This window comes from Catharus ustulatus, chromosome 7, assembly GCF_009819885.2.
Source record: "Catharus ustulatus isolate bCatUst1 chromosome 7, bCatUst1.pri.v2, whole genome shotgun sequence".
In the NCBI taxonomy this organism is placed as follows: Eukaryota; Metazoa; Chordata; class Aves; order Passeriformes; family Turdidae; genus Catharus; species Catharus ustulatus.
In genome coordinates this window covers 21,780,751-21,806,538 of record NC_046227.1, presented here as the reverse complement: position 1 = coordinate 21,806,538, position 25,788 = coordinate 21,780,751, and the positions used below count along the sequence as shown (strand labels likewise).

Below are 25,788 nucleotides of genomic sequence, written 5' to 3'. Positions count from 1 at the left end.
ATGCATTTCAATTCAAAGTAATTTTGGAGATGATTTAATTTTCCCCCCTCTTTAATTAATTTAACCCTTGTACTATCTAGCAGGAACGCTTACAGGTCAGAGACAGATTACAGTGCCACTACTTACCTTATGATTACATTACTTGGATTTTTTTCTTGACCACCACTATCTTAATTTTATTCTCATATGTAAAGCACTGCTCTTTACCCAGTCTGTTGCTTGTCACACTTTCAGAGCCTTCAAATTCCTTCTGCAGGCAGAGCTCCCCATGCATCTCTCGAGGAGTTGCACAGTGGACAGGAGTATTTTGCAGCTCTTTCAGGTCCACTGACAGATAGAACAAGTTTTATCCTAGTAATTTTTGTCAAGGTACTTTTGAGCCTAGGAGGCAGTACGTTTTTCCACTGCCAATACATTTATTCAATGTTATCAACACATATCATTGTTACATAGTACATATCACGATCCTGATGAAGTGAACTTCACCACCCAACTACTCAGTAAGTCATGTTGATGTCAATTAATTTGGGATATACTCACCGAGACAATTTAGCTGATAATACTGTGTGTCTTTGCTGAAGGACACAGAATAATACTTGCATCTATCTTCATCCAGATTACAGCTAACACATTTAGTAATTTTTGGATTGCTTTCCAAGAGCACTCTGCAAAGTAAATGAGCTTCATCTCAGAGATAATTTTTTTTAAGCTATGCTAAACCAGTATATGTTCTTTAAATAAGATGGCCGAATTAAAAATGTCAAAATTCGGAAGTGATAGAAACTGATTCAAAAACTAGAGGAAACAGAATTTCAACTTTTGAGTTCAGTTGATATTGAAATTACAGCAATAGGAAAAAAAGCATGAGAGATATTTTTAGCAGTTTTTTTTTTTGCTTGGGGATTGGTTGTTTCTTCTTCTTACAATTTCCCCCCTTTGTTAACTTAATTTGCAGAAAAATATTTCAGTTATTTTTGTAGTTCATTTTCTTACACAGATTTTCATTAAATATCCTAAAGAAGATCCCCCATTAGGCTAAACATCCAAATATTTAAGTTTTCAATTATTTTTCTTAAAGTTTCTCCTTTTCATTAAAACAATTTTACTCATACTGCAGAAAAAAAGAATTTCTTACTTATAAAGATTTCTTCCTCCTGGCATTGCATTTTCATTACTAATGTAGTATCTATAAAAGCAAAACATACCGGTTTTAGTAAAATATTTACAGTAAAATATTAAAAGTTTTATCTGACATGTTTAAATCAGATTTCTAATAAGTTAAATGACACCTCCCTGTTCTCTCTCCATGCTTGCTTAGACCCTTGTTACCAGCCCTTATGATAGGAGGAGGTGCCTTATTTACAGTACTTACAAAAATTGATTGGTTACAGCTTCTATGCTGATTACTTCCCATTTTCCTGAAGTCATATTTATTGGAGCCTGGAGCAGAGGAAAAGGCAAGGCAAAAAGCAGAACATGAAACTCCTTGATCACCAGGAGAAACACAAGCCAGCAGTGACTGTCCTAGACAATATTCCTCACCTGTGAGCCATTTATGTAATGGATGTGCTTGTAACCTGCTGAGTCGCTGAAGACTTTGTAGTAGGAAGCATTGTCGGGTGCAAAGTGAGGGACAGATGGCTGAAACTTGAACATAAGAGAGACGTCTATTAAAGCGAAAAACAAAACTCCAGATCCAAAGCGATAAATTTAGGCTTTAATATCTCTAACCAGGAGTCTGGATGCTTGCAACAAGGCATCAATGAATGTACTGCAAACATTTTTGCCTTCTGACTTAGTAAGCAGAACCTGTAGCCATCACTCTTAAAATAAACGCACTTGAAATCTTTTCCTGCTTCTTAAGCAGCAGAATTTCCTCAGTATTAGTCCTGGCAGCGATTCACAAATATCCCTCCCCCCCGCTCCCCACATAGAATGTGAAGTACTTTTGGTGGTCTCAGTTTCCTACAATTTTAGGAAACAATATGTGCATCTACTTTCAAAGGCACTGTTTGATTCTGTCCAATGCAGCTGTAACCTGTAAAAATGTAAACTTTGCAAATTCATGTTTTTCTTGAATTTCCCATTTTAAAACATGTATTTGTGAACAAATTATTTGAAATAATTTTTTTATTTTTAGCTTAACAGTGAAAAATGTCCTGCTCTATTAAAATAAAACACACACTGCTTTCCAAGAGAAAATTTTGCTAGTAAGTAGGTGACTACAGACTCATAGAGAACTAAAACTGGAATAATATTTTCATGAAGGAATTATCCATTTATCAACTGAAAGTGATAGAAATGAATCAATTTCTTCTATTGACTGCCGTTTCAATGTGCTACATATGGTAGGAAAAAAGAGAGGAATGAAATTGAGCTGAATGAAATAAAACTTATTTCTGTGAGAAACGCCGAAAGGATCTAAATGCTAATTAGGCAACTGACACAATGTAACTGCCTTGGATATGTCATACCCATCTTGAAATGGTGAAACAAAGCTGAAGAGATTTGCCTCCGGTCATTCAGAAAGCAATGACAGAAATTAAGTCTTTCTAACAATGTGCTCCAAATAACCTCTCCTTGTTCCCAAACAACATTTTTGCAAAAAGTAACCTAGCAAATATTTTGCTAGCTTTTCCCTTATTTTTCAAAGTATGACTTTCCTTTAACTCAACTGGCAAGCTCTAACAGCTGATGACCTGGAAGCACTGGAGGCTTCTCTGAGCATTCTTCATTAAAACATAATTTCATCTTTATTAAAAAAACGAAAGCAAAACAAAACCTAAATCACCAACAAAATGCCTAAAAAGCCTTCCCCCCAAAAAAAACCATAAAAAACATTACAAACAGAGGACTATATGTCTGTATTCTACACACATAGATAATTTATTTGAATTTGCCTATATATATGTGCATATGTACATCTTGCAAATGTATAAAAATATTCCTTACCAGTCAAATATCATTTTATCATCCCCAAGAAGGTGAATATAAAAAAGGAATAAATATACCTATCCTCTCCCCTCTTTAATCCTCCCTACTCTCCATTTCTTTCTCAAATACAAGAATTGTACAGAGAGATTATCATTCCTTCCAACAGCTCCTAAGAAGTGGGCTGTCTCTTTAAAAGAAACAAAAAACCAACAACCTAGTTTAGTGGCACAGACTTGCATTTTGCCCTCTCATTTTGCACAACTGTTTACAAAGTCTGCAGCTTGATCATCACATTGTCTAATTGTGAAGCCTTTGCTGCAGAGAAGCAAAATGTGTCAGCGTTAAGGCCTTCCTTTCCATATCAAATTTGACAGCAGGTGGGTTGATCTCTCATCTTCATACTGCGGATGATTTCATCCCTGCTGTTGCCTCCCTCTTTGCATTTCTTTAAACTTTCATTTTTGACTTCAAAAGTGAATTAGTGACTAAAGCATAATCAGTGTGTGGAAAATGGGGGAGTGGAAAGTGTACTCCGTGTTCTCATCAAGAACTCTGAAACTCATTTCTCCCTCCAAATCTGAACTTTTGCATCTCTGCTTCACTTCCCCCAGATCTTCTGTGTAGTTCATTAGGTGCCTACTCTCTACCATGTACAAAAGGACTGAGAGGCAGTTTGGAAAGCATCATCCAGACAGTAGCTGCTGGCTTGGCAGAAGTGCACGAAAATTTTAATCCGGCCAATTACATGCATGTTGTCCTCACTTCTCTTCACTGGATGTTTCATGTGGGGGGAAAAATAAATAAGTAAGTAGCCCAAATTATAACCTAGAATGGCTTGTTGGAACCTGATACATTAAAAATTACTTTTATCCTCTATGCCTTTATTCCCATATGATTCAAAGGTTACAGAATACACTTCTTAATATATTTTATTTCCTAGATCCTTCTGGCAGTAGCAGGACAACTAGAAAGCAGGTAAACCAGCATAGCTGACAACTCCCCAGAACAAAGGGAATTCTGAATCTGGGCTCCTGCATTTCCCTCTTAAAAGCAGCAGGTCAGAGGTAGAAAGGAGTCTGGAAAGGGTGCTATGCTTTTGGTAAGTTGAACATAAAATCACAGAATTGTAGAATGGCAGGGGTTGGAAGGCACCTTGAAGTTCATCTTGTTCCAATCCCTCTGCCATGGGCAGGGACACCCTCTACTAGACCAGGGTGCTCAAACCCCCATCCAGCTTGGTCTAGAACACTCCCAAGGATGGGGTACCAAGCTTTTCTAGGCAACCTGTTCCAGCACCTCATCACCATCACAGTGAAGAATTTCTTTCTAACACCTAATCTCTTTCAATTTACTCTTTCAATTTAAAGCCATTACCTCTTATCTTGTCAACAAGATGCACAGGCCACAGAGGGCATGATTAGACCTTCAGCCATACTGCACTGTCAGCCCGGCCTGGGAGTTTGGAACCCATTACCCACAAGAAAATAAAGCTTAACCCCAAGTGTGGCGAGACATTTGAGATAATTTTTTTCCTGCACATGTAAAACGCAGCATGTGAGAAGACTGGACCTACACAAAGGAGGCACTGCAAAATGCAACAGGTTCATATAAAATTTCCACAATTATCAGAATTTAGCACATAGCAGTTTTAGAAATTGAACACTTACTCTGCCAATCCAGCCAGTTTTACTTTCCTCAGTAAGTTGTTTTTCCTAAGAATGAGAAAAACAAACAATCCCATAACAATTATGTTTATTTAGCATCAGGCTTTATTTCTACAAAAATAAACATACAGATATACTCTACTCCTTTCTAGTTTAATTTACTATTGCAACTCCTTCACCTAATTTTTCTTACCTCTGGACATGACCAATTACCACTTATAAAGTCACAGACTGTGAGGACTGAAAAATTCTGAATTCTTCTGAGCCACTGCAGACAAATCCTTTCATCTGTCACCCATGTTACAACACTCAAATAATGATCCCTGAAAACAGAAACAACATAAGATATTTAAAATCCTCTCTATAATAGCATACCATACAATTGCATTCAGCAATTCACTGAATGAGTCTCATCTGGCTATTTTCATTTCAATCTACTCTTCAACAATAAACAATGATGCAAATGTAATTGAACTATTTTTTCATTGTTTTTGCTGCTAGTAGATGCCTTGGTTATTTTCAGAGATACAATAAAAAATTAGATGGCTTGAAAAAACTCACTTCCAGAAAGACTGCAATTACATTTTAACAGCTATTCTCTAATGCATAAAATAATAGCTACTCCAGGCTGTTCATAAATGTTGTACTGCGTGCTTCTAGAGGAAATTCTGAATATTAAGTTGTATATGCCTTTGATTAAGGAATTTTATCCTTAGTTGTCTGAAGTTGGTTGCTAGTAGTTATTTTCTCGGTGATACATACTTTTGTCAATTTAGTAGTTATTTCCATTAGGTACAATGGAAGGAGAGATCATACCAAAACCAGATATTACTGTTTGAATATTTTACTTTCATCTTCAGAATACCACCCAGTTGACATGAAGAACGAAGCATCAGGAAAAAAAATGAATATTCCATGAATATTCCTCAATATTAATTTAAAGAATGCACCACATAAAATTTAGTGGCTTTGTTTACCATAACGATCTGTTAGATGTACTGCCTTTTCTTTTTTTAGGTCTCTTCTATCTCCTTGAAGCCTTATAAACTAAAATAAAACAAACTTCCCCTCCAAAGCAAGTATACATTTTTAACCGTAATTTGCACATTTGACTTAGTTCCAAGTTCATGTTCTCTTTTCCCCCAAAGTTAGTTAACAAAAATGTGTGGGAAGTTTTGTGATAAGAGTATCTTTCTGATCGCTGCAGTTCGGGGAGGAAAACACTACAGTTCCTGTGGATGGATTAAAAATATGTCAGTTGGTTATCAAAAACCTTCAGATTTATTTCTAGATTACAGTTTCAAAAGCAGGGTCTATTTCTGCATTTATATTTGACTGGGAAGTCAGTAGGTCATTCAATTGCTACTGCCATTGAGTCTGCAGGAGCCTGTTTGTAAAAAAAAAAAAAAGAAAAAGAAAATATAATTTTTCCTGTACCTAAAATTTTCCCTTGCTTTGTATAAGGGGAATTAGTCTTACAGTTTTAATTCCTTCAGAGTGAGAGATGTTAACAATTCTGGTGACTATAAATCGTTAATCAGACAAGACAGACATTACAAGGAAAACAAACAAAAAATATTATTTACTGAGCTATTACAATAAATATCTCTCCCCTGTGAGAGAGGGAATGCACCTTCAGTATTCAACAACCCAAAAAAAGTTAACTAAGCTGCAATTAACTCAAGTATAAAGCACAGTAGTTTTGCACTGCCCTTCCTCATTTGTTACTGGAAAGAAATACTTTGCAACTACTCTATTCAGAAGTCAGCTTGTTTTAGGACAGATCATTTCAGACAAGAAGGATCCACTCCCTTCATCCTCCTGTTGGCTAACAGGATCCCCCTGTATCCACGATGCCAAATCCAGTGTTTAAATGCCGGAAGGATTTCACCCCAGTCATTCATGCAGAGTGTCAGGTTTCAAGTACCATCACATGGCAAAGTGCTGCCATTCCACATTTTCCAGATTCTGGCAGTTTTTCTTGACTCTTCCTCTGCAACATAAGAGCACTGTGCCCCCTCCACATTTGGGGGTAAAACTGATGCTCGTTCAAGCTCTGGATAGTGCTGTAACAAGCAACAATTTGCTGAGGCACTGCCCCTCAACATCCCCAATCAGCCAGGTGGAGTGAGGTATGCCACCAACTCAAACTTAGTTTTGCTTAAAATTAAGCTCCATGATAGTAAAATTAGATTTTTCCATCAAAAAAGCTAACCTTTCCTGTCATACAGTGATATGCATATAAATACACTGTAAATATTCAATACTTTGTGCTTCCAGAAAAAAACCTACCCAACAGCAACACCACACGTTGCTCACTCTTTCCTACTCCTTATCTTTGCTCTTGCAAAGTTCCCCATGACTGGTTCTGGTCACCTCAACTTTTGCAGGACATATGGTGAGACTTCACCATTATTTGGATCAGCTGCTGGGAGAAGGAGTGAACTTTGATCCTTGAACTCATCATTCAAGATTTATATTTGTATTAATCCTGACTAACAGAGTGGCAAATTAATTTAAAAATGGATGAACTCCATGTAACTGACACCTTTGTTGGCCAGATGGGTGCGAGGCTGGAAGGCAGCTGAAGGTTATTCTCCTCACATCAACTTCCATAAGGTAATAACAAAAGGGAAAAAAAACCTCTAAGACAGCAAAGATCTTAATCAGTACTGAGCAAAATGTAAAGGGCTTTTAATTCTGAGGCACTGGAATTCTGGAGGAAAACAAGGCATGACAGCTATCTAACATGTAGCTATTGCAGTGTGACTGGAACGGAAGGATAAAGAACAACATATTCATAAGAGCCTGCATCTCTGCTAACACATGGATGTTACACTGTGGTGAGGACTGGAACGGAAGAGTACTGATTTTCCACTTATAGCTTTTTGGCCCCCATGTATAAAATGCTGGTTTTATGCATAAGCTAACAGACCTTTGTTTTTTTCTGGTTTATCACTATAACCTGTGCTTTCATACCCATCATGTTTGTAAGTGCAAACCTCTAAAACATTTCCACGATACTGTTAAAAAGAAAAAAACAAAACACAAGATCTGGGATACCAAATTGTGTGCATGCACTTTAAATTGATGTAGCTGCTCCTTACAAAATACATTTATATCATGTTGTGCATTTCCAGTGGCATTTTGAGGAATACAATTTTCCATTTACTCTGAGAGGTGCTGATTTTCACCATCTTCCCAAAGAAAACAAACATTTTAAGTATAAATCTGAAGACAACCATGATACCTTGCCTTAGCAAGGAGACTGCTTCCAATGAAATCAAATCTTCACTTACCATTAAGGTTTTGTTTTGTTGGGTTTTTTTCCCCCCAGTGAATTGAAATACATATATTATAATTTGATTATACGAAAACTTGCTCATATTAAAGTTGTACTGTGAAATGACTTCACCATAGTTAGACTCCACTGACTGTGATGAGCCAAGAACTTGTCACATTCTGAATATAACATACATGGAATATGCCATCTATATATAATCACTAGGAGGATAATCTCTGTGCAGATTTTCTCTGGTAAATCTTGTTGCTACCAGAGCCACATTACAGGGGAAAACTGCCATATACACTGAACACAGGGAGGTCACATATAAAAGCTCCTCCTCTGCCAACAAAAGAAACAATCACATATCAAATATTTAACCAAAATTTCTCACCCTGATTTTATTTCTGCAGGCGGAGAAATTTCAACAGGGCTGGGATCTTGAAGTGATGTGGTATCCACAATAAAGAATTGTACAGTTGGATTTGCAGCTCCTGCCTAAAAATAAAATTTTTCATTGTACTTTTGAAGAGAGTATATTCTTGGTGAAGTGTTTAAAACTATAGATGAATAAGTTGCTACAGACAGAAAGGTAAAACCAGCCAACTGCAAAAATGTGAAAAGACAAGTACCTAGCAGAGAAACAAATCCATTGCTAACACACAGGAAATGCTTCTCCATGGAAGCAGCACCTTACATTAACTAATCATATCACAGCTGCCTATACCACAATCAAAGCTGTGACTGCAGCATGTACTCCACTATCTCTCATGTAATGCAGCTGACAGCAAACGAGCTGTGTCAGTAGGGGCTGTTTCTCTTGTACTTCACCAGCTAAGTCCTCATGGTAACAATTAGGTAGCTTACTTGATCCACCTCTAGAAGTCAGCAATATTCCAAACAGAAGGGGATTGTAATAAAATGTGTAACTGAGATTGGCAATTCATTCTACACCTATGTCTCTTCTCAGGGGCCATGCTCAGGGCAGAGCACCTGCAGCTGTCAGTGACCCCTCTGGGGGAGGCTCCAGAGCAAAGGCCATGTGCTCCAGGACCTTTGGGAACGGTAGAGTGATCATGGCTGCTGCAGAGAAAGCTGAGCTTGGCACAAAGAGGGCAGTTTTTCCATCAGGCAGCTGTACCAGACAAGCAATAAGCTGGCTGCATCATCTGTTCTGCCCTCTTAATCAAGAGTGAAAATATCTTCCTGGGATGGCCAGACCATCCTGGATTGGGGTGGAGCATGTTGATGCTGTAAGTCAACACAGAATACAAAAACCCAAGGGGAACAGAAAGAACTAAAATGATGGGCTTGAGATGATATCAACCCATCTACTCCTTCCCAGCAATGGGGATACCCAGCACTGTGATGGTGAGGGTTCAACTGTGAGAACATGTTTGTATTGACACTCAGCAGGGCAGCACAATTGTTGTACTCTCAGTGTAATTTGTACTTGCTTTGTGTCTTAAGTGCAGTGCCCAGATAAATCAAAATCCTACATAACATCAAATAACAGGTAAGTCTTGTATTAAGTTTGAAACCCTCCCTACATGGAGCACATGAAGGAACCTGTTAGAGCACTCTGCACTCTGACTTACCTCATTCAGCCCAGTGCCAACTGTGCCATGAGCAGCAGGCATGAATGCTCTTCTCACATGGAGCAGAGGGGAAAGGAGGAGGAGCTCCTTGCACTAAAGGTTTCACTCACACAGCTAAAACTGGAAGAGCTTAAGGTGTGGCAAAAAAACTCCCTTAGCAGACTCCTCCTCTTCCTCTTAATATAGGAAACTGAAAATTAACTAGATTAACTGAAGAAGATTCCATTATCAATACCCTGCACAACCCTAACGTACATCTGTCTAATGCTTTGTACCCACTTAAGTGCCTGAGAGCTTTTTTATCTCAACATCTACTCACTACCTCCAAATTCTATGGTGAAACAACAAAACCTTAAATCATTTTTTTCATACTTTTTCTTTCCCCTGGAGATAATAAAACACTTTAACATTGCCAGATGCTGTTGACTTCAGAAAGAGTAATCATAGCAAGCTGTTGAGGAGAGACAGACAATATTTTCATTAGCAGAACTGATTAAATGAGACTACTATCTTAATGAAACTACAGAACAAACATGTTTAATAAATAACACAGACCTTGGGATATGGGATTTTAATGGTCTTTGGATACTGCAAGGTCTCCTCAGAATAAAGGGAATACTCTATTACAGGAACTTCTGTATCATTAAAGGATGCATATGCCAAAAACTTGCCATTTGGAGACCACCACAGAGCAGAATTGGTGCCAAACATTTCCTCTGAAAGACATGCAAATGTACTTAAGTTATAATCAGTAAGTAGGTTGTTCTATCCTAGGTACTGTTCCCATTAGTTTTTAATAGGATTTTTTAAAACAATTAAGTTTAGATACTAAAATGTTGGAGTTCTGAAATGAGACATTAGATCAATATTTATAATCTATCCTGTGAAGTTAATTCGCACTAAGATTTCCAGTGACACAATGCAAAGTAAGCAAGCTCATATATATTCTTAGATCCTCACACTAGCCAGGTATTAATCCCAGATAAGGATGCATGTTTTAAAATAAGATTTTGATTAATTTAAATTTTTCAGTGGCAAGGAATGAAATAATAATTACAATAAACCAAATGGAACAATAATAGAAACAATAATAGAAACTAAAACTTGCTTGATGCAGTTACCTTCATAAACCCAGTCTGGTATTCCATTGAAAATTTTATTTTCTTCTCCATTTTGAGTGATTTGCACAGCTTCTGCTGTTGGTGAAGCTTTTACATAAACATTATTATTCCAAACATATGCCTGCAAAACATCATTGTAATAACAATTACTACTACAGTAAATCCTCCTTCCTTTCTTTATTTCATTTACTGGGCAATTTACACCACTCTTAAAGCCATCTCTAAAAGCTGCACTTCACCAAACAGTATTGATTCTTAACAAACTTACTAATACAAATACTATATACAGATCACGGTTAGCAGCATAATTCCAGGCCTAGACGCAAAAAACCAAATCAACTGTGAAAAGTGACATGATTACTGTATCAAGTTATGAAAATCTTGCAATTCATTTTCTCCCAAATACAAGTTTATTTTCATTTATCAGGAGTTGTTTTCCACTAATTTAGTTTTCAAAGAAAACTATCATGGCTTTGGTAAAACATTCTCAGGGGTCTCAGTGCTGCCAATAGACCTGCAAAGATGGTACATTTCTTCAGTAGCTCTCAGAACTCAAGCTTTTGGCACCTGCCTACCTCTCTAACCACCCCTGGTATTCATCTCCAATAACTGAACAACACAGTTTTATTCCAGAGCTTTGCTCCAAGATGCACAAACTCTTTTCAACCTCCTTTGCTTCTGTTGTTGGCCTTTATAATTCACACACTAATTCACTAAGCAGTAAGAATAAATAAACACCACGTTCTCCTGTGACAGTCCAAGGCTCAACACAGGGAAGGCACAAGCTTTGTAAATGTGGTGGTTGTCACCATTGACATGGACTGGAGGGGAGGAAGAAAACAATAGTGGGAAAGAGTGCAAGCCAGATTTTAATCCTCTAATCCCATTACATGCATCCATCAAGTAAAACTTCATCAATTATTGTGTAATTAGGAGATAAAAATGACACAGTGATGACTAAATAGACAGTTGTAATGCTGCTGTCTTTGAAAGGGATGAGCTACTGTCTGCAACTGTAAAAACATGAAGTTCCTGTGCATTTGTGCATTTCATGACTACTGGGGCCACTACCACTTTCAGGAATGTGTTTTCATTAAAGAACAAAACAAAACACACAGAGGGACTGGAGATTTTCCAGCAACAGTAGTCAATTTTGAAACTAGTTCAGCTACTTTATGTAGCAGTAGGAAAGTCCCAAAACCTCAAGGGTATAGAAAACCATGTTTCCATGTCATGTGTATGAAAATGACTGTTTATGTAAAGTTCACTTTTCTTTACTAACCAGTTGATGACCAACAGGTGACCAGGATATATACTGTGTATCATTAGGTAGTAGTCCATCATATAAGATAGAACTGGAAAAATAAAAACAAAATGCAGCCAAGAGAAATCAGTGAAATGACATTTCAGTGCAAAAGAACGTTAAAACATCTCATGTGCAAAAATTACTGACCTGTTACTGAAATCATAGATGTGATATGAAGCTGTAAAGGAATGTCTCCACAACTGCAAAATAATTATTTTAATATTAAGAAAATAAATTTCACCAGGTTTCATATTTCTTGCAGTTTGAATTACCCCTAAAGCCCTCCTTGTAATTTTTATTAAGATAGAGAGAATATGATGAATGTACAAGGGTAATAATAGATCTCTACCAGGCTTAAGGAAAGACTAGAGAATTTCTACCCTTCTGGGTTCATCACTTCAATACTATGACAGAGGCCATTGACTGATTAAGGACAAAGATACAGATGCCAGAGATACTGCAGATTTTCAGAAATCCTTGTAGCTACATGGCAGACTATTGTCAGTGTGCAGTTAATCCTCCTCCTCCCTGTGCTTCACTGGCTCATTTACTGTTTTCTGTCTCATTTTCATGAGACATTTTCATGTTGTATTATTTAACTTGGCATCTTATTCTATAGTTCTCACAAGTTCCAGCAGTATGTCTGTAACAGTTCCTCCAGTACTAGGTTGACCTATTCCCATTCATATTGTCACAAAAATAAAACCCTTCTCTAGAAACCTGCCTCTTGAAATCTGTATTGCTCTGTGGGCACTTAGCAGAGAGAAAGATGATGATAATGCAGACACATTTAAACATTACCTATGTGGGGTGAAGAGGTTTGATTTAGCCCACAGCACTGACATGTTGCAATAATACTCCCTTCTAAGAGGGTTCTTGGATGTTTGTATGAAGATATAAACCAACAACTTAGTACTACACAGCCAGATGGCTATTATATAACAAGTGTCTACATCCTCATGATTCATTTTGTTACTCTCTTTCTTTGCAATAAAGATTAATAATAAAAGAACTTTCAATCACACTGTTATATAAAGGTTAAAATATCTTGCTTCGGCATTAAAACAAAATTAGCTCTTATGAAGGCAACAAATAAAATACTACAGAGCAATAAATTACAGGCAGAGGTGATGTGCAGGGTGGCTGGTAAAATATTAGGCATTTTGTGGCCTCTAATGATGCAGTGAAGAGTCGAATAATTTTGAACAATTCAGAAAGACAAAAGGTACTGGGTTAGGAGAACCCAGCATGAAAGCTAAAACTGAAAAAATTGATGACTGAGTGCACAGACTGTGTCTGGCACAGTGCAAGATCCACTCTGGGACTGCAAGGCCAGGACAGGTAGACAATGCTCAGTGACACAGGGCTCAATTATTTTTACACTGCAAAGCTATCACTGAACTTTTTACAAACAGAACTGGCAGCTGTCCAGAAAAAAAGGAAAGAACAACAAAGTTAGTGGTTTCAGTGCACAAACTGCACGGCAAATGATCACCTCCACTAGGCTTCTCAGCTGGCACAGAGCCAGGGTTTCACACTACCCGGCATAAATGTGGGTTGACCTTTGTCGCACGGTTCAGCACCATGGCAGGATGAGGCATTCTGCTGCAGGCTTTTCATGTGCTCTCTGACAGGAGGCAACAGGGACACACAAGCACAAGCCTTCTTTGAAGCACATGCAGATTTTCATTCACCTCAGTTTTAAACTCTTACCTCCTACCACCACAGTGTAACAACCACATATATATATATATATATATATATATATATATATATATACACACATATAGCATACATATACAAGCAGATGTATACCAGCATATCTCCTCATCACTTCTCCTAACCCACACAACTCCTGGGACAACCATGCCTATCTACTCTCCTAGACTGTCTTCTCAGATAAAGCATCCAGCCTTGCTCTCCTTGTGATAACTCTCCATCCACATTTTATCCAGATGATTTTTTTTCCCTCGGGTAGTGAACTCTCTTCTGCCAAGCTCACAGATAATACCAATCTCTTCTCCTTCTGCCTGCTCAGCTTGACTGTTCCCTCACAGACATCTATCACATTCATCCATCCTCCTGCATTTCCCTCATGTTCTCTCAGCCTCTCAGTTGCTCCCAAACCTTTATTTTCCAGTTTCATTCTTGGATGTAAAGTGCACTTGTACCTTTGTATAGCTGTATCGCAGAAGAGCAAACTTTTGGTCAGGAGACAACATAACTGTGCTTGCCTTGTACTTATCCTGTCAACAAAGGAAGGGCAAAAGCAGTGTATTAAGCACTGATTCCAAGGAATATGCAGAGCAAAGCATGAAATCCAATACCTTTTCCAATTTCTGCATATATTACATATAAGTCAACATACTAATGTTGTATTTGCCAGGACTACTGAGGATGTTCCACTGTCAGCACTGATACGTAGGATGTCTCCATTATCTGTTTTGTGAAGATACTGATTTCCTAAAAGCACAACAGAGATGACAACAAAAAGTAAAATGCTCATCCAGTTACTTCTATTTTCCCTTTACATTTTTAAGCAGGAAATAAAATTAAAAATCTGGTCAATACTGTGTGCTCCAATTCTATAAAGGAAGGATGCTTATAGCACAAGAATGTTCATGAAACATAGTCATGGAGCTCACAGCATTCACCTTTTGGCATCTCTTTCCCTTGGGGCATTAGGCATACTCAAAAGGAAAAGCAGCCTGCAGCCTCCCCGTTCCCTGGCAGCCCCAGGCACAGGAAGCTGACACACCTCAGAGGGTAAAATGCTTCTACCCTAAAGCACAGAAGGAAGCATGCTCTTTCAGCAGTAGGACAACATAACTTGCCATAAACCTGAGCATATTATTAAGGAAAACGAGGTATCAACCCTTTGAACTACACATCCTTCCATAGTGGCACTATTAAATAATTTGACTTTTTTTCAGAATACAGTAATCACCTCAGCAGGAAGTGGCTGAAGGCAGTAAATTGCTGAAGGTAGTACATCGTCTTGACATTCAAGTTGTATGTATAAATTAATTACCTGAAATCCACTCCAGATTATGTGTTTTGTATGTATAGTCATTGTTCAAGTAATTCTGTAGAGTGTATGTTTTTCCTGAAGAGGTCTCTTCTGAAAGAAACAGATGGAAGAAAGATTTTGATCTTGCTGCAAATTGTTCCACCCCAGCTTCTTAACCTGGTAACTAAGTGGATTTTTGTTGCTGGTTATTAAAGTGTTTTTGCTGACTGTCTCTAGAGTAGTAGTAGTGGAAAGGCAATAAAACTTTATTGCAAGATAAATTCAGCAAGCATAAAATAAAGGAGTGTCAGCAAGGTCACTCAAGAAACTCATGGAAATGAAAATACCTTTTTGACAGTGACAAAAATTACCAGAAGACCTCTGGCTCTCTTACCTCAGCTGAGCTGAAAAGAAAGTGATCTTTGGGCCTTTCTCCCCATGCTCACTCTGGGAAGCTCAGTGCAGAGCCCCAGTTGCTACTAGGTACAATTATGAATCACTTGGTTATCCCTAAACCCAAATTTCAGAAATGCCTCAAATTAAAAAAAAAGCCCTAAAAATCTGAGAAGTAGTAAAATTTTCAGGTAAGATCTAATAAAAAACCCTAATGAAATAATAAACAATTCCTGATAAGAATATGATTAAATAATTGATTAGATATTTATCCCTCTTTTGATCCAATTTACACCAATGGATCTTAAAGTTTATTTTAGCGTTATAATTTTGACTGGAAAATTAAAGCCAGGTAACTGAGTTAGTCTCAAAAGATCAAGTGAAACTTTGAATCTTGTTAAGCTAAGGACTTTGGTCATCAGCTTCAGCACACTGCAGTCAGCTCCTATGTAAAGTATTTCTTTCTTACTGCCTGCAGTGCACAAGCCAGTTTTTCCAAAGTACAACAAGTAATAACAACTTAGTCTGTGAGTCTTTCTGATATTTTTCCTCTGAAAACAAAGACTATGGATTTTAAATTCAGGTGTGCAATTCTCTCCCTGCATTCTCCCTGCCTTTTTTTTTTTAATTTAATGGAAACCTAAAATCTACCTTCATCTACCTGCATCTACCCTTTTACCTACAGGGTCCAGAAGGGAAGGAATTTTAATTTCAACAAAATCAAAAGACTAGAATAAAAGCAACCAATAAAAACATGCAAGTATAGATGTGGTGACTGACCAACCAAGATGCTAACCTGCCCCTATCAATTCTGAGACTCCAGTCTCTTAGATATTTTAAACAGGCTGCCTTCTTTTCCCCATGCTGAAGCAGAAAAAGACAGCAAAGTCCTTGGGGCACACACAGAGAAAAGCACCTCACAGTTTTTTCAGGTTCTCATTCTGCAGGTTGGATACCTGTGACATCTGCAACATCACAGAAAGACATTTATATCAACTATTACAGCTTTACTCTTATTTCCAAACAATAAGAAAACTGCATATATACAGCACAGACTGCACAACTACTGTTGCAAGAGACATAATAAACAATGGTTTCAGTCTAAAATGCTCAGAAAAGGTTAAAAAAATGCTTGCTCAATTACATCTGAAATGTGACTCTAAAAAAATTACTAGGCTGGATTGATTGCTCTTGAAGTTTCTGTGAGAATATTAATTTCTCAGGTTATTTATTTAACTGAATATTTAATTTGATGGATTATGAACAAGTGGGTATTTAATATTCATACACAGTTGTCTAGTTGGGAATATGACTTCTTCCTAATCGAGAAAGTGTCATTTTCATTCAGAGGGGCTTCGGAAAGCAACAAAACTCTCTCTTGGAACAGGAGAAGCAATTTAAGACAGGTGGCTGATGAACAGGTTTAGGGATTTTTCCAAACTGATGAATGTTTTTCTCCCTGGTGACATACATATTTTGCTAAGGTCTCATTACTAAAAATCAGGCCACTATTAAGATTTGTTGGCTATGTATAAAATTAAAATTTCATTTTCTGTCAACACCTTCCACATAGTAACTGAATATGAAAACACACGCCAAGCTGTAAGGGTACAGTCATACAAGTTTCTAGTTGAAGCATTTTCTTAATCTACAAGGTATGCCATTACCAGTATATACTTACTTATCCACTTTGTGCCACCAATCAAAGATACTCAACATACATTAAATTCCAAGTGTTGCTTCATATTGTTCGGATTTCATTTGAAAAGAAAGGTCAAACAAGTTATTTTTGACAGAATAAAGTAATTGCTGACATTCAAGAGCATTTTATTAGCTTTGAAGATTGTATACAGGTCAATGGATGTTTATATTTCAGCAAAACTGCTTCTTTCATTCTTAGGTTGCTAAGAGAGGCTGCATTTTCTTGTTATTTTTCTTTTTCAACAATTCCACATACAGACTTATTTTTCTAAACTCCAAATGACTAGCTTCCAATGCTCAATATTTGGGCCAGTTCTGTTTAATGATCTTTATCAATGCTTTGGATGAGGGGATTGAGTTCATCCTCATTAAATTTGCAGATGACACCAAGTTGGGCAGGAGTGCTGCTCTGCTGGAGGGCAGGAGGACTCTGCAGAGGGATCAGGACAGGCTGGATTGATGGGCCAAGGCCAACTGCCTGAGGTTCAGCAAGTGCCAGATCCTACACTTGGGCTGCAACAACCCCAGAAAGCATCACAGGCTGGGGCACAGTGGCTGGAAAGCTGCCCAGTGGAAAATTACCTGGGGATGCTGGTCAACAGCAACTGAACACGAGCCAGTGAGTGCCCAGGTGGCCAAGAAGGCCAATGGCATCCTGGCCTGTATCTGGAATAATGTGGCCAGCAGGACCAGGGCTGTGATTGTCCCTTTGTACTTGGAACAGGTGAGGCCACACCACAAGTGCTCTGTCCAGCTCTGGGCCCCTCAATTCAAGACAGACATGGAGGTGCTGGAATGTGTCCAGAGAAGGGCAATGGAGCTGGTGATGAGTCTGGAGTACAACTCCTGTGCAGAGTGGCTGAGGGAGCTAGGAGTGTTCAGCCTGGAGAAGAGGAGGCTCAGAGGGAATGGTATTGCTTTCTACAACTACCTGAGAGGAGGTTGTAGCCAGGTGGGGGACAGGCTCTTCCCCCAGGCAGAAAGTGACTGCACAAGAGGACATAGCCTCAAGCTGTGCCAGAGAAGGTGCAGGCTGGACATCAGGAAGAATTTTTTCACTGAAAGGGTGGTTAAGCATTGGAAAGGAGTGCCCAAGAAAGTGGTAGAGTCAGCAATTGTTTGAAAAGGTAACAGGATGTGCTGTGGTTTAGTTGATAAAGTGGTGCTCAGTCAAAGGTTGGACTTGATTGTCTTGGAGGTTTTTCCCAGTCCTAATGATTCTATGATTCATCTCTATCCTGGTCTGAGCCCTGGCAGTACACATATATTTCCACTGTCACAATGATATACCAGAAATAGTTACATCATAATACTCCTGTTGCAACAGCAAAACCCTAAGTCCTTCTGCAAAGAAGGCTCTTAACCTTTTACATAAGTAGTAGTCATACAAAGTTGTTTGAATTTCCTATAAATAAGCCACCCTTTCTTAAGAGAAAAATTGAGTTGATTTCTGTAGGTGTGAGGTGTTGGCATTGTTTAACCCCAGCTGGCAACTAAGTACCCCTCACTTCCCTCCTCCCTCACCCTCAGTGGAGATGGAGAAGAGAATCAGGAAAAGACAAACCCATAGGTTGAGATAGGAACACCTAATGACTGAAATAAAACTAAATACAGTACTCCTAATAATAGTAATAATATTTGTAATGAAAAGGAGAGTGAGAGGAATAAAACCCAAGAAAGACAGCTGATGTAAAATACATTTGCTCACCACCCACTGACCAGTGTCCAGCCTGTCCAGGCAGCACTCGGCACCTCGCAGCCAACCCCCCGCTTTATAGGAGCATGACATTATGTGTTATGAAATATTCCTCTGGCCAGATCAGGTCAACTGTCCTGGCCATGTTCCCTCCCGGCTCCTTGTGCACCTATTTTGTGGCAGAGCCTGACAAACTGGTGTCTATGACTTAGCAACAACCAAAACATCAGTGTGTTATCAATATTATTCTTATACCAAATCCAAAACAGAGCACTGGACTAGCTACCAGGAATGTCAAGGTACATTTTCCTAATTTACATATGTAATTCTAAAAAAGGGGGGCAAGAAATTAACTGACTTTAAACCATGGAAAACTAAAAAAAACAGTAAAATTGGAAGCTTTACTGCATGTTCAGTATTGAGAGAGACTGGAAAAGCCATAAAAATGGAAAGACAAGTGCAAACTTGTTCAGTAATATGAATTCAATAATGATATTCAGTAATAACATGAAAGGGATAGAGAAAGTATAAAAATCAAACAAGGTGAATGATTATTGCCATTCTAAAGTGACAGCAGAACAAGAAGACAACTATGTGACAGTTAGAGCACTGAAGTAGATTTCCACAAAAAAGTAAAAATTACTTTTCTGGCTCAGGCCAAAGGCTCACTTCATCCAGAATTCTATCCCACACCCAGGAGTGATACAGGATTTCAGAAGAGGCTACAACCAAGGAGTGAGTGCTGAACGTCTCCTCCAGCAGTTCATCCAAGAGCCACTCCATGGGGCTGCAGAGACTTCCCTGGAGGGATTTAATCATTAACCTGGTAATCTATAGCTCTGGAGTCCTCAAATTTACCCCATCTCACACTAAGCAAGGAAATAAGAATAGCAGAAATGTTCTACAGATAGCAATCTACTGTTGACAATGGTATTCTATATTACACTACTCAACATTTGAATTAGGGTACATGACTGAGTTAAATGACAGTTACAGAAGTCAAGGACATGCAGCAGGAAAACCTGCCCATTCCCTATCTTTTCAGATTCACACAGAACACTCAGGCACCTTAAAGTCATTAACTTCCCCAGGACCTGCTGTGCTTTTCCAGACTTTCCTAGAGGCACATTTCTATCAACAGACCACAAAAGCACACACATAATACCATCTAATCATGATGGTGATAATCCTTCTCCTTTAGTGAGTATATCAGCTCTGGAGAATTAAACCTGTGGGTGAAGAAATCTGGTTTGTGGACAGAGAGCTGCACGGGACCCTCACTCTAAGGCTGTCTATGACTTTCTCATGGCAGCAGAATAATAGCAAATACAGCACTGTCTCCTTCCTGCCTCCAGCACTGGCTCATCCTCCCACTCCTGCATTCCTGCCCAGCTGTAACAAGATCTGCAGTTAGAGAACTAGTAAAGGTGTATATATACACATGGGATGCTTCAATTTGCCTTTTGCATGGAAGGTTATACAAGAAAAAAACTGCAAATTGGTTAATCATGAACAAACAGACCAAATTTTTAAAAAATAAAATACTCATGCTTTAAGGGTAACAACTTGTTACTGTAGTCACCAGTTGGGTAGCTCCTCAAAGCACACCAGTGCTTTGATCAACAGACTTCAAATACAAGCCCCAAGGCTGTTCTGAAATTAAACTGTTTGATGCAAGTAGTCTCATGTGGTTATTAAATATAAAATGAAGTGTCAAAATAGGCAGTGAAATAAATGAAATATAGAATTTTGTACAGAGTTCTGGCAGTAGACTCCCCAGGTAAATGGCTGCACCTCGAAATAGGGAACCACTCTGCACTATCGAAGTTGCACTATTTGTCCATGCTAAGTGTCTGCAAGAAAAGAAGCAGGAATTCCCCTTGCAAGGCCTACAAGCCAGCCAACAAGCCAGAAATCTGCTGGAGGGGGAAAATTTTACTACCTTTTACTGCACTGGAAACCATTTATCAAACTAATTATGTGCTGCATGAATACTAAGCTTATGAAATAAAAATACCTTGAGAAGCATGGGAGGGAAAACAGCAGCAGACCAAAGGTAAGAAATTCAAACTCAAAGTTATCTGTTTATATCAATAACTATCATATTCACGTGCTGTGCAAGCTTGAACCATTGGGATGAAATAAAAACTATCTGACTGCAATTACAAGGATTTTTATCAGAGCAGACTTTGATTTCACATAGCCACAGTCATGTGAGCTGCTCTTTCTGAAAGCAATTCTGCCACTTTGCATTTTATACTCAATCACCTGCACGGCCCAAGAGGCATCCCCAGCTGACTGTCATGTCCTGTGGTTGTTCATAAAAGCCACATAATCAAACTAGTCATTAACTGCTCTAACCTATAAACTATTACTTTATGAGTAAACCACCTACACACTCTCAGCTCACAGAAAACATCTGCTTAGCACCCTTCAGTAAAAAACTCAAAAGAACTGTGCAGTTCCCAAACTACAATGGTCACAGATGCACCAGTGTTATTGCTGGCCTGATTTGTGAAGAGACAGGAACTCAAGTTTTTGAACTGTGACCATTCCATCTCAATCCTTATTTTACCCAGACAGACTTACTGAACTACCTGGGCATGTTCTCTATGGCTTAACTTGAACCAACAGCAAAAAGTCTGACACACTCTTTTATAACCAAAGGATACAAGCCAAGACTGACAGCATGGTGGTATACTGTGTATCATAGAACAGAAATGCCTCATAGTAAAATGAATTTACTATGTAACTGAATGACTGATCTTGAATTGCAGCCACTTCTAGAGCAAAAGAACTCCTATGCTACAATTCACCACAGAAGAAAACCCACTTTATTTACAGTAAGACATAGCATTGGCATCAAGATAGACAAGTACTAACTCTTCAGCAGAGTTCAGGCCTGCATACTGAATTCTTTCACTAGGTGTTACGCCTGCACACATCCATTTGATAAGTTATCAAGACCCTTTCTCTTGCTCTTCCCCACTTGTGAAATTCAGAGTATTTTTTGTCACCTCAAAAATCTGCTTTTTTGAGATAAGTGGCAAAAAGCTGCCCAAAAAATTAGAGAAAATAGACTCAGCATCCACTGATGGAAGTTTCAGCCTAGAAGGCATGTAACTCATATCTGGACTTTGAAAATCCAGTTCTGAATGACTGTGATATTAATATTAATAGAGCTGAACTGCAAAACAGTTTAATGTAAATTCTGCCTCCTGAACACCAGTGACACAATCTCCGCCTCTTTAACTGACACAACGGAAGCCCCAGAACTCTGTGTGCACATGAGCAATTTCTGAACACATCCTCAAGACCCACTTACACATCCTCACTTTGCCTGGGGTGCACTTCTCGGACCTAGGTCTGGTCTCGAAAACCTTCCCTTAGAGCTTGCCCTGCTGACTGCACACACCACGGCTGCTCAGATAACCATCAGAGCACAAAAGGAGAGCAGCTCTGTCCTACCCGCTGAAAGCAGTGCATTGCCTCATCAGGATTTAGTGCTGTTTCACATCAACACCCAGAGCTACGCGGGCAGCCTGGAAAGTGCAAACTGGTCAGAGTCCAAGAACACATTCCGAACCTTTCTGTACTTTTCTGACCTCTGTAACTGTGCTGTTTATATAATTTCACTCAACAGTCATAACAAAAGTTGTGCAAGTAAAGCAAATGAGAGGGAATAAAATCTTTTCAATACACCCTAGAAAAATGAGTAATTGGCATTTGACTGCTGGTTCGAGACCCTTTGGCGACAGAGATTATTCTGTTCCATAAGAACAAAAAATGGTGAAAAAGACAATGCTTCTAATTAATTATTACCAGCGCATACAAGAAAATTAAGGAACTTTTAGATCGTCCCCACGCTCCCCGGTGAGCCGGCCGTCCCTCCCAGTTTCCAGCGCCAGCAGCTTCAGCTCTGCGCTCCCCATTCCCTGCGGCAGAAACTTTCCGCACAACTTTCCCCGCAGCCCTTCCCTCCGCTCGCATCGCGCCGCGCACTTACTGCGGGTGAGCAGCACCGCGGGCACGGTGATGGCCACGACAAGCACGGCGACCCCCAGGATCCCCAGCAGCCACTTGAGCAAGGTCTGCAAGAGAAGCGCGGTGAGGGGCGGCGGGCCGGGCCGTGCCCGCGCCACCGCCCCCCGTCCCCTCACGCACGGGCATGGTGGAGCGCAGCCGCTGTTCGCGCTGCTCGCCTCGCTCCGCGCTGGGCGGGGGCTGGAGCTGAGCGAGAGCCGGGCCGGCTGCGGAGCGGCGGGGCTGGAGCTGAGCGAGAGCCGGGCTGGCTGCGGAGCGGCGGGGCTGGAGCCGAGCGAGAGCCGGGCTGGCTGCGGAGCGGCGGGGCTGGAGCTGAGCGAGAGCCGGGCTGGCTGCGGGCTGCGCGCTCTGCGCGGCCGCTCCGGGAGCTGCACAGCTGCGCCCGGCAGAGGAGGGACTTGGGACACCGCGGGGCTCCTGTCGGAAATCAGATAGCGGCCCGCAAGGGAAATGCCTCCAAACGCTGGTGCAAAAGCTCCCGGTGTTTTGATAACGCCGGCATTTCTTGTGACGTTTCTGCTCTTTGAACTTTTTCTGACAGTCAAGTAGTGAAAAAAATGATAAAATTGCAGGAAGGGCTTATATTTATATTTCCTTTTTTTGGCACTGGAGATAGATGTGTAAGGCTGTTAAGTGGGTTTTTTAATTAAGACCAGAAAATGGAAGAATAGGACAAAAGTTTAAAATTTACTGCTGAAGATGCCCCTTGTTTATTACTTACAATAGTCTTCCAAGGAGAGTTTTGAGTATGTGCCGAGGAAGTCGGACAAATTGTTGGAAAAGACAGAAAAACCCGTAAATCAAAACTGTAAAGCTTTTAAGCTTTGCTTAAAAAGCTGAGTGTTACCAGTTCTTAAAAAACTGTCTGAGTTTCTAAATTATTTTCAGAGTCCTCACCTCCAAAAAATAGTAAGTGGTCCTTTGGTTTTATCCATATCCATATCCATATCCATATCTATATCCATATCCATATCCATATCCATATCCATATCCATATCCATATCCATATCCATATCCAAGCTTTCCCCTCTCTAATTACAGAACACTAGTAGTTACCAGAGACAGATGCAGGTATTTTACAAGTTGAGAAGTGTAACAGAAGTATAAGATCTGCTGAAGAAGATTTCAAGTCAAGGGAAATAGCAAATGTTCTTAGTCTTGCCTTCAAAGTACTTGTCAAAGCTTTGAGAAAGGTTATGCTGCTTGTTTCTTCATTCTACTTCTGCAGATGGAGCACAGCATTTAATATTTTACTGCTGTTTCTTGTGTCTGAAAGTGGGATACTAGCTTTTTGTGATAAAAAATCTCCTTTGGTATAACGAAAATGTTTACAAACACTAAAGATGTGTCTATATGGGAGCTAACAGACTTCATCTAGATACAAACATGTTCTTGCTCACTGTTTTATTCTATTCTCCTGGAAGGTAGCAGTTGGTACTAGTCAAGAATTTACACTGTGCTGACTGTATCAGATTACCTTAGGGTTGTCATTAATGTGCCTTTACAGTGGTTCCAGGTAGCACAGTGTACATTTTTCATGGAGCATCCAACCTGCTACAATTTCACAGCTTGATAATCACTAATCTCTGAGTACAGATAAGGCCACTTCTATAAAGTAAAATCACAGTGAAATTACAGTGTTTTACATTGCTTTTCAAAGTAGCCTCTCACTATATGCTGTAAGATAAATGACCAATGTTTCAGAATGTCTTACAGCTCCACTTAAATATCAATCCGATATACTGTGCATCTGTTTGTCTTATCAACAATCAAAAAAGAAAACAAAGCAACACCACCCCTACACCCCAGGCTGAATTTTCCTTTTCCTAGAGAGTAGGAATCACTACATATATATAATTCAGCCAATCTCTGCTTTTTTTTCCCCCTGAGCATTTAAGTAGTGATCATCACAATGTCTCAAAATACAGCACAGTCTAATTATGTCAGTATTGTGAAAAAAAATGTAGCTGAATGTTTTGTAGCTTTTCATAGTCCAGTTGCAGTTTAGTAATATTTTGAGAGATTCTCTGCCATGTTTTAAAGTTTCTCAGTGGTGAATTCTAAGGAGAAAAAAGGAGCAGGACTGTCAATACCTATGACTGGCTGCTGTGGGTTTCTGTGGGAACACAATTTTAAGTGCCTTTGGAAATCTGAGTTCCTATGTCTAAATCAAATTTTTCGTAACCTACAGTACCTCTAACTCTGGTCATGCCAAAGAGATTCACAGGACCCAAATCTGTAGGCAGAACAACCCAAGTGGTCTAGTAAGAGTCAGTAAAGCAGAATATGTTTGTAATTAGTTGTAATAGTTCCTAACAGTGATTCTCTGTAACTTGAAAAAAATCTAAAGTTCCTCCTGACTGATCAAAGCATCCACGATCCCAAAAATCATCATTACAGTTGGGCTTCTGGTTCTCAGTCAGATTGTCTTTTATGATAGCCTGAGACTTAAAAAAGTTCCTCCAGCTAAATATTTCAAGTTTCTGTATACTGTGGTACTATTATATAATCAGATACGTATTAGCACGATGCCAAGAAATTAAACAAATTACTCTCCAACAGTGTCTGCTACGTGATGAAATTTGAGAAGCTGTAGATTCGTACTGTATGTTCAACACAGCTGTATTCATAAAGAAGTTGCATGATTGCAGAAAGCTACTTACTAGAAAAGAATGAAAATACAGCTTTCAGCCTGAGGTTGACTTTCCCAGGGGACCTGCCAGATGCAATGTTTTCCTCAGACTGGTAGCCTCAGTAAAACTCACGACTTTGTTAGACATCTGTTTATGTATTTGAGCCTTTCCTCCGGAAATATTTGGAAGAGTCAAACTGCAAAAATGGAAAACTTAAGCTCTCTGCAGAATTAAAAAAAAAAAAAATTACTAAAACGTGTACAGTTTACTTTGCAGGTGCAATGATATATTCCAGAGTTCTCAATGTGTTGCTGTGGGAGACAAAATATGGGCTGGCTAAAGTTTTGTATGGATTCAGTGGCTCCACTGAATAGTGGAGTTTCATTTTTTCTTTACTTTTAAAGT

At 39.2% G+C, this 25,788-nt stretch overlaps 1 protein-coding gene across 1 annotated transcript in view; it reads right to left on the bottom strand.

The window, feature by feature from the left end:
* Positions 1-22,946, bottom strand: part of DPP4 (dipeptidyl peptidase 4) — a 42,888-nt gene extending 19,942 nt beyond the window's left edge. The window contains exons 1-16 of the mRNA XM_033065134.1: positions 22,871-22,946; positions 22,713-22,797; positions 14,938-15,027; positions 14,275-14,369; positions 14,078-14,152; positions 12,054-12,106; positions 11,883-11,955; positions 10,601-10,721; positions 10,035-10,195; positions 8,276-8,379; positions 4,792-4,921; positions 4,602-4,646; positions 1,543-1,647; positions 1,373-1,440; positions 1,136-1,186; positions 541-665 (exon numbers count right to left, since the gene is read on the bottom strand). Coding sequence (XP_032921025.1) covers positions 541-665; positions 1,136-1,186; positions 1,373-1,440; positions 1,543-1,647; positions 4,602-4,646; positions 4,792-4,921; positions 8,276-8,379; positions 10,035-10,195; positions 10,601-10,721; positions 11,883-11,955; positions 12,054-12,106; positions 14,078-14,152; positions 14,275-14,369; positions 14,938-15,027; positions 22,713-22,797; positions 22,871-22,876 — 1,387 coding nt within the window. The 5' untranslated portion in view covers positions 22,877-22,946. The remainder of the gene's footprint in view (positions 1-540; positions 666-1,135; positions 1,187-1,372; positions 1,441-1,542; positions 1,648-4,601; positions 4,647-4,791; positions 4,922-8,275; positions 8,380-10,034; positions 10,196-10,600; positions 10,722-11,882; positions 11,956-12,053; positions 12,107-14,077; positions 14,153-14,274; positions 14,370-14,937; positions 15,028-22,712; positions 22,798-22,870) is intronic.
* Between the last annotated feature and the right edge of the window lie 2,842 nt (positions 22,947-25,788).